Genomic DNA, 9,452 nt, shown 5'->3' on the forward strand with positions numbered 1-9,452 from the left:
CACTGAAAATGAGTTTAAAACACAAGTGGACTCTGCAAGTTAAATGACTTAGTTGCAGTCCATTTTATTACGGAGCATCAGCGTGAAGGGGGTTTTCAGAGTGGGAAATTAAAAAGGTATAAAAGCCATCAATCCATCTTTCTGATGAAGAGTGCTCAACTTTGTGTTGATCTGGTAAGATGTGGCTTCAAAGTGAAAAAATGCAAAAAGGTTCAAAAGAGATGAAAGCCTTAGCAAACTACTGTGACTTTCATGACCTTAACGTTTGATTTCTTCTTCACAGGCAGATGATCTTCTGATGCTGTGTGACGCAGTGGTCTCGGATGAAGTTGTATGTTCAGCAACACCACAAGGGTTTGCAAAAATCTTCATCAGTGCATTGAAGTATTTCTCAGCCTTAGAAGCTGCTTCTTACATCTTCATTGGGGAAAATTGCAGCATTTTAAAGAGCTTTTAGGGTTGTTTCTGTCTTATTGTCATGTTGAAGCAAGCAAACCAACTGTCTTAGGATTCAGGGGCAGATCATAACAAAATAATCCTGTATTCTACATTATAAGTCTGCATGTTTAAAAGTGTGCCAAAGGCTTCATACATGGTTAAGAAGAGTCTTAAACTCAATAAAAGAATAGCACTCTCTGACATGCCAGTGCAAATTACAGAAAATGTGTACCAGCAAATGGCTTTAAGACTCAATGTTTATGTTGCAGTGACAAGAAATTACAACCAGCATTCACAGCGGTGCAGAATTTAAAAAGTAGAATGATATTTCCTTAAAGGACTGAGATTTTTCTGCAGGATTGGAGTTTCTGGACATCGCCATTATTGTACATCTTTTGCTTGAACAGTATTTCTCACTGAACACATACTGGGTTTGTCTTTTCTGTTTGTGACTTGCAGCTGCATCTTCACTTCACTTCATAATTTGTAGCTTGCAGCTTAACTTCCTATGTGCACAGTTTACCCATAGCTTATAAACCCTCACCATGTGTTCTGGTGTACCATGCATGCAGCACATTGCAAAGGAGTATCTTCATCATAGGCCTGCTCAACTGCAAAACAAAGCCCTCTTGTTGCATGACTCCAGAAAGGCGACGTTGCTATTTCTTTGATTATGTCGGTGATTGCATTTTGTTGAAGTTTCTGTTACCCCAATGACTGCTGGAAACAGCCACCAGTCTTTGCTCGAATTGCTGTTCAAACATAAACTGTTTCAGCTCTCTAACATCTCGCTTTTTCTACATTATTGAATCTTTACTTTGATTAACCTGGAAAACACAATGAATTAAACAATGAATGGTCTGTACTTGCTATTATTGCTATGCTATTACTGCTATTACTATGTTAGCACCTTATTAAGTCCAGAGGACCCCACAGCGCTTTGCACCACATTCAGTTTTTCACCTACTCAGAGTTCACCCACCTATAAGTCAGAAATCTATCTAACCCACATCTAAGCAAACTGGAGGAGAGTAATTTCCTGGATTATGATCGGAATATTTTTGATTTTGCAGAAAAGTTTTTTCCTTTGTTTTACACCTCGGACACAAATTGACCTTATTAGTTTCCGTCCCTGAACTTTGAGCTCTGTCACAATGTTGCATTTAGTCAGCCTTCCTCCAGCTTTCCGGGAGTCCGGCATGATGTCGAGCCGGTTTAAAGAAGAAAATGGAGAATTTCAGAAGACAATTTCAGAAGAATTTCAGAAGTTTATTGCTTTCTTTGTAATGACTCAGAAACCTGCCTTGAAACTTTGTGAATAATTACTCTCCAAGACGTCAATCGGTGTCAATCTGTGAAACATCAGGAGCTACATGCTCAACAAACTGTCGCAGACAATTTCAGGGGTTGAAGTCAAAATCTGCAAGCGGACCAATACAATGGTTGTGTGGAAATGTGTGAATCACTCCTACACTGTTACCAGAAAGACTCTGCTCGTGGGAAAACTCGTGGTTCAGCTGCAAGGTTATCGTTTCATCTCTCTGGACGGGTAACCCGGCAGAGCTGTCAGGTTCCGGGGGGCTTCCCTGGAACAGTCTCCACGTTCTCCTGAGCTTGTGACACCTCACACCTCTTTTTATAAGACTATTTAAAAAAATACGGTGAATGTAACCTGAATCCTATATGAGACTAAATCTGCACCCACCTGCAGTGGCGTGTGGAAAACATGCTGTTAAATATGTGAGAAGTCTACACCCAAAAATGACTAAATATTACCAAAAATGAGGTTATTAAAAGTTTAGAGTCACTAATCTTTCATCACGTACGGTCTAAGTTACTGATAGCAACAGATGACTTTCTCTTCAACTTTGCTCGTTTCAGTAACAAATAAATAATATCGGTTGACATTATTTATTTAATATTATCAGTGAGTACCTTCCTGTCAGAAAATTAAGGCAGTAAAACAGCAGACTGGCTAAAATATGTCAACTCAAAAATCTGATGAGCTTGACCACTGCTCTGTTTGCAGGAGGACCAGCATTAGTTTTCAAACAGCACCCCCTAGAGGCAAAAGATGTTCAGTTAAAGTTTTATTTTTAATGCACTCAGTACATGAGTGGGTCAAACCAGCGGGTCTTTGCCAACATGCAGTATGTCATTTTCTGCCTCTGGAGATTTGAACACAGAGGAATGAACTCTTCTTTCTCACATCAGTCAATATCTGCTGCATCGTCTCCCACTGGCCGCCACCAGTCACATTTCTGTTTAAACACTGGAGAAAACAAAATAAAATCTTATTTTTGTTGACACCTCACACAATAGCAGTCAGTAATAAGTCAGTTTTTGTTTCTCAGAGGGGATTTATTACATTTATGAGCAAAAATCCGTTGCAGTGGAGTCAAATACACTTTTCTTAATTAGTATTAGAGATTCCCCTTATTTTGTTTTTATTGCTAATTTTCAGCTGTTATGACAATGAAACTACAAGGTTTTTTTCGCTATACACTAAATATATTATTATATTAAACATATTATACACTATATTATTATTTTAACAATAATACATACATATATATATATATATATATATATATATATATATATATATATATATATATATATATATATATATATATTATATATAGAGAGAGAGAGAGAGAGAGAGAGAGAGAGAGAGAGAGAGAAAGAAAGAGAGATAGAGATAGAGAGATAGAGATAGAGAGAGATAGATAGATAGATAGATAGATAGATAGATAGATAGATAGATAGATAGATAGATAGATAGATAGATAGATAGATAGATAGATAGATAGATATCTTATATATCCACCAACTGTTGGTTTAAAGTATAAAAACAGAAACTTTCATTAGTCATTTTTAAATATTTCATATTTTCGCATCTATTCTCACAGATCATTAAAACCATTCACAAGTCGTGCACCATATATTATTAACTTAAGTCTGCTTATGAAGAATTATCATTGATATAGCCTAGTTAAAGTATCTTATCAAGAGGTTCGACTCATTCATAATATCTTTTTTTTTTTTTTTAAGAAAGCACTTGACTTCTTCTTAAGCAGAACATAGAACTTCTCTTTTTCTTTTCTTCTTTTATCGCGGTTATAGTCTTTAAAGTGGTTCGCCCTTTGAAACCAAATCTGATTGTGTCTCTGGATTTATTGGACTCACCCGGTTACGCTGCACAGCAGCAGATTAAACAGTCGATCCACTTCCCGTAAGGAACGCCCCTTCTGCGCTGTGACGTCGTCTTCCGAGCGCTCTCCCTCTCCTTATATGGCGGGGAAGGACGTCGTGTTCCGCCATGATGTCACGCTGACGTAAGTTCGAGAAACCAAATCGCATTGGGTATTAAAATACAAGCAAGTCTTAGTGAAAAACATATAACTTTCGTCATTTCGCAGGTTAGATAGAACAGGAGTATATTTTTTTTTAAATCAGAGACTTCTAAACTATAAACCTTGGAAATAATTCAGTGATGTAGTGAGCAAGTTAACAAGCCGATGCGACAAATAACTTGCTTTAATTTGGGAGGATGAACTAGATAAGAAGTATGTGTAATACTGTATGTTCATAAATAATTGTATTTATTATTACTTGTGTGAATGTACTTACAAAAACTGGGTAAGTGCACATATATGTGCAATAATATATTGTTGTTTTTTTTTTTTTTTATTTATCTAGCTAAAGGCAAATCGCTTCCCAAACATTAATGAGGTTCTGATATAGCCAAACTGAAACGTTCTCTCTACATTGTGCATTACCAAAGAGACATGGTTCTCACACCAAAACATGGTAGTGGCTGCATTGTGGCCTGGGGTTACTTTTCGTTCGATGAAAGTTGGAGCTTTTGTGTTGGTGGGGAAATTATAAACAGCTTTGTTCAGGTTGGATCAAAACCTTGTGATCTATCAATAACGCTGAAGAGGGATTTCATTGTTCAGCATCACGGTGACTTACACATTTATTCAAATAAAAAAGAAATATAGCGTCACTTGAAGAGACTGAGTTTTGGACCGGCCCAGCCAGAGTTCAGAGTTCATCTCAATCTGAGTCCTGTGACCAAGAGAAATCCCAACAACCTGACAAATTTTGCATAACAGTGTGCAGATATTGTAAAATCCAGACGTGACATTCTCAGGCTGCATGAAGAGGATTGAGTAATTGAATGAAAACAACAAAGCTCTATTATGATCTCAATGTTTCAAAACCCAGTCTTTTTATTAAGGGCGTGTAGACTCTTTGAGATGAACTAATTAAGATGATAATCTATTTTTAATTAAAGCAAAACAATCAAGGAACCACTACAGGCGATAACAATCCACCACAAGAAGGGAGGAATCTCGGTTACAGTCTCTGTCGCCCTCTAGTGGCGAACTGGATTTATGTGAACCAGAGGGGCCTGTCGTTTTAAAGCATAAAAACATTACATAACTCTTGAGTGCCATCCTTTTGCAGTCCTGTCAAAAACACCTGTTCACTGAACAGGCAAGAGTATTGTGTTCACTAATTTAAGCGGACTGGACGATGTTTATCTAACCGAGTCTGGCAATCTGATGTCCAAAACAGCTAAGAGACGGGCTTATGCATGTTCTATTACTATGAAATAATATGTCATAATAGAGAACTAGGCATAAAAGTCATTTAACTTTTGTTGTGTTTGTGCGTGTAATGCCATTTTTCAAAAATCTGATCACATAACCCGGAGACAGGGCAGCACATTTGCAAAGCTACAGCGACTTAAATGAATCCTGTTGCACAAAAGCTGACACTGCGGCGTTGTTTTTGAAATATTGACTTTGTTGATTTCCGAAAAAGTGAAGTTGGACACTCAAAAGTAGCAGCAACACTGAAAACCAAAACTTCAGTGTACGTCCATTTGGTTGATATTTTAAAGGGATTTTAGCCCAGTGTCCCCCAAGGGTTGGCATAAAACTGTTGTTTATAAGGTTTGAGATCATTTAGGGATTCAAACAAAACAAAAAACAAAAAAACACTTCTGTGCTTAGTCACAGAGCGGAGATCAACCCCGGCCCATTTGTAGTACAGGCTTTCATCAGTAAGTGAGCCTGGCCTGTCAGCTGTAACCCAATCGCTGGGCTTGGATCAATACCAGCACTAATGGAATTTACCTTGATGTTCTCAGAACTAGCAGTTCTTGCAACATGTTGCAACATGTTTTATTGTTTCTGAGTTCCTGACATGGCACACCCACTGTGTTTTTCTTTTCTTTTTTTCCCCTGTCACAAGAACACAGAGAGACACTGTTGCTTCATTTCATCTGGTTTATTTCTTTTTCTCCTTAAATATTGATTAGTTTCTGAAGTGCTCAGAAGACAAGCAATAAAAAAAAACAAACATTATACAGTTTCCTTATTACAAATAGTAAACATAAGTACTCCAAGTTGATCTTATATACATATAGCAATGAGTGAAACCCCATTAAACGACTTTTAGAAAAAAAACAAGAAACTCTTGAAGCTTTTTCTAACTTAATTTCTTACAATTAAGAAAATGGTGTTTTGAACTGTAACTCAGAGGTCGGCAGCATTTGTTACAACTTTATTTAGCGTTGACAACACGCCCAAAAATATGGCTACAGCAAGAAAAGTCTCTCAAGTCCTAATACTGAACTTCTCCTTATGGAAATGGCAAAGTCCATGCAGAGCTGTGGATAAATCAAGAAAACTTTTCAGTTCACTTTAGTTCAGTTGGTGCAGGTCCTCTCTGGTTCATGGCTGCTCTCTCTGTCCCGAGCCCCATGTCCAGGACGCGCCGCAAGGGGAGTGGGTGGCAGTTCATCCCCTCCCCTCCCCTCGCAAGTGATCCTGTCAGTGTCGCCGCCACATCCTCCCAAATCCCACTGGGATGTCTTTTTGGGGGAGACACGCCATCACAGGAAGCGTCCGTCTCTTTCAAACTGCAGTCTCTCCTGATGCTGGGGTCGCCTCAGAAGGTCTGGAGCTGCTGCGTCAACATGAGCTGACAGCCGCTGTTGACGTGGTTCATCACCTTCTGCTTCAGCTGGGCCACCTGCTCCCGCAGCATGTTGGCGGTGGACGCCAGCTCGGAGTTTTGGGACTTCAGGGTCTTCACCTTGTCCTCCAGCCGGGAGATCCGCTCCAGCTTCCTCTTCCGGCACTTGGAGGCTGCGATGCGGTTCCTCATGCGCTTCCTCTCCGCCTTGATGCGCTCCTGGTTCTCCATGTCGATCGGGGAGAGGGGAGGGGTCTCCCCCGGCATCTCGGGCACCGTCTGCGGCTCCTCCTTGAGCGCCGTCAGCCGCGGCAGCTGAGCCGGGGACGGCTGGCCGTAGATGGGGAGCTGAGGAGGGGGCGCGGGGAAGGACACGGCCGGCGCTGAGGTGGTGTAGCTCGGCGCCGAGACGGTGCTGATCGCCGGGTTGAACGTGTTCAAGTCCTCGTACACCGGGGAGTCGGAGCGCATGGCCGGGGTGTTGTTGTAAACGGTGGCACCGGCGACGGACGAGACGGGCGGCAGCGCCGCGTTGACGCCGGCCTGAGGAGCGGAGGCATTGGTCGTGGCCGGCATGTGCTGGTGGTGGAGCTCGGCCAGGGCTCGGACGAACCCCTCCGCGAAGCCCTCCTGCTCGTCGGTGACGTTCTTGGGGCACAAGAACTGGGTCGGGGTCGGGGTGGTGGTGATGAGCCCGTTGCTGGACTGGATGATGAGCCGCTCCAGCTCCGGGGAGGCCAGCTTCAGCAGCCCCACGTCCGGAGAGGTGAGCAGCTCGCCGGCTTTGGCGCGCAGGTGAGGCTTCAGAGAGCACGTCGGGTCGGACAGGTTGAGCGTCATGCTGTGCTTCAGCGCTTTGGGGTTGCCGTATCCGTAGCCCGCGTTGTCGTTCTGGGAGAAAGCGTTGAGTGAGTCGTCGTAGAAAGTAGTTTCCATCTTGGTATACATAGGAGAAGTTTTAGAAAGAGGCGCAGCTAGAGAGTCTTCTTTAAGAAGCAGCCCTAACAAACTTCTCGTCCCTCTTCCTGGTTTCCGAAAAGTCCTGTCGGTGAGCGGAAAGCCTCCAAACTCAGAGCAAGAATCAGAACTTACTTCTTCTCGCTCGGTGTTGCTCTGTGGACAGGTCACTGCACTCTTCTCCCCACAGTATCCACGGCTGCACTGAGTCTAAGAGCGAAAGGCGCCTCGCAGCTGCTGAGCTGCTTCCTCTTGCCTGGATGTGTACACACTGTAAGCCAGGCAGCGTGGAGGTAAAGCTTATTTGCTGCCGCGGCCGCTCTAAAAATAACCATGAAGTCATAAGCGGGCTCTCCTATTGGCTGGAGGGCGTGGCCAGGGGCGGAGTCAAACCCGCCCGATAAGGTGTGTTGCCTAGACAACCACCCAGAAGATTCTGAGTCTCGCGGTGGATTGTGGGATGAGGTAATGCCCAAAGCAGAGCGTGAGCGCGGTGCATTGTGGGATGACGTCTTGTTTTTGAATATTTGGTTACCCGCTTTTTTTGCAGTCAGTGGCGGGACTGGAGCAGCATTTTCAGTCCCTTTATTCAGCTTAATGTCTATCTGTCACCAAGTAAATGTGTTTGACATTATTACTTATGTTTTGCTTTAAGAAAAGTTCAATATACATTATATTTGACTTATTGTCTTTATTTTTTAGCAGTAAAATCAGAACATCATATTAAGAGTTGCAGTAAAAAAAAAATTATGCGGGTACTTATTCCTGAAACAAAGTTCTTTCAAAATTTTAATTTCTGTGAATGTTGTGAGGTGAGCACAATTAGTCCTTTACGAAGTCAATCCAGTTATTGTCATTATCACGATTACACTGTATAAAGTCTTGTGTAAAGGTATTAATATTCCTGGAACTTTTTCAACTCTTGTGAAGCGAAACATAAACTCTAGTGTAATTAAATAAGTTTTTTGTGTCTGTGTGTGTGGGATGGATAGAGCAACAAAAACCAGTGTATAATAGTGACATGGAAGGGAAATGGTAAGTATTTGATTTTAAACAAACACACACAAGAAAAAACAAACATAAAAAACCATGATGCTGCCACCACCATGTTTTGCAATGTGCATAATCTGATAAATGTGGTGTGTGTTTGGATATAGCCCCCTTTTTATTTAGATGCCTTAAATAGATGGTATAGAGCTACAGACACAGTACACCTTCAGACACCTAATCATGTTCTTCTGTGTGTAAAGAGACCATTAGTAAACTATTTGGCTGGGCCTGTAAAAGAACTCCCAAACTGTGAACATTTCACACGGTACTGTTCAGCCCTTTCTTCAGAAAAAAGTAAAGAGTACGGAAACCCTGCAAACGTTCCAAGAAATGGCCGCCAACCTGAGCTAAATCGCTGGAGAAGGAGAGCATTAGTTAGAGAAGAAGTCGTGGTTACTCTGGAGGAGCTGCAGAGATCCACAACTCAGGTTGGAGAATATATTATATAAGTCTGAGCACACTATCAAGTTGGGCTTTACGGAAGTGTGAGAAAGAAAGCATTTTCAGTTTGTCAAAAGGAATGCAGGAGAACCTGTAAACATGGAAATAAAATATGAAAACAAACACACCGTTCAGCTTTCAGCTTCTCTGCGCCTCAAATCTGAAACACTGTGATCTTTTAAAAACCTGCCTGTTTAGAGTTGCCTTTGATTAATAACTGGAACATTGATCAATATGTTCGATATACAGTTGATCATTATTCTTGCTGATGGCATTTGACAAAATGTAACATTTGCTGCTTGTTTCATAATTGCTTACTGTTATTTTTTGCCTTGTTGCTGAAAGTTGCCATGCACATAAACTCGACATTCAAGTGGTAAAACACATCATGCTGTGGAGATGTGATAAACCGGGGGATTATGAAAACAGATAAGCAAGTTGGGAACATGGACTTGAAAATATTAGCTCAAAGCTTCACATGTTTACACCAGCCAGACACTTATTGACATTTACTTGCCAGTGAAGTCGAGTAAACAAGCTAATTAGAACGATTCCACAAACAAAGTGAGCAT

General features: G+C 41.5%; 1 protein-coding gene across 1 annotated transcript; it reads right to left on the reverse strand.

Moving 5' to 3' along the window:
* Window positions 1-5,727: 5,727 nt before the first annotated feature.
* Window positions 5,728-7,684, reverse strand: jun (Jun proto-oncogene, AP-1 transcription factor subunit). Its single transcript, XM_055058722.1, has one exon. It carries the CDS (start codon window positions 7,378-7,380, stop codon window positions 6,406-6,408), a length of 975 nt encoding a protein of 324 aa, XP_054914697.1. The 5' UTR covers window positions 7,381-7,684; the 3' UTR covers window positions 5,728-6,405.
* Between the last annotated feature and the right edge of the window lie 1,768 nt (window positions 7,685-9,452).

Source organism: Poeciliopsis prolifica, unplaced genomic scaffold, assembly GCF_027474105.1.
Source record: "Poeciliopsis prolifica strain line A6 unplaced genomic scaffold, Auburn_PproV2 SCAFFOLD002, whole genome shotgun sequence".
Lineage (NCBI taxonomy): Eukaryota > Metazoa > Chordata > Actinopteri > Cyprinodontiformes > Poeciliidae > Poeciliopsis > Poeciliopsis prolifica.

Bases quoted from the DNA above. Each gene is read 5' to 3' on its own strand.
- jun (XM_055058722.1), bottom strand. From the start codon at position 7,380: ATGTATACCAAGATGGAAACTACTTTCTACGACGACTCACTCAACGCT.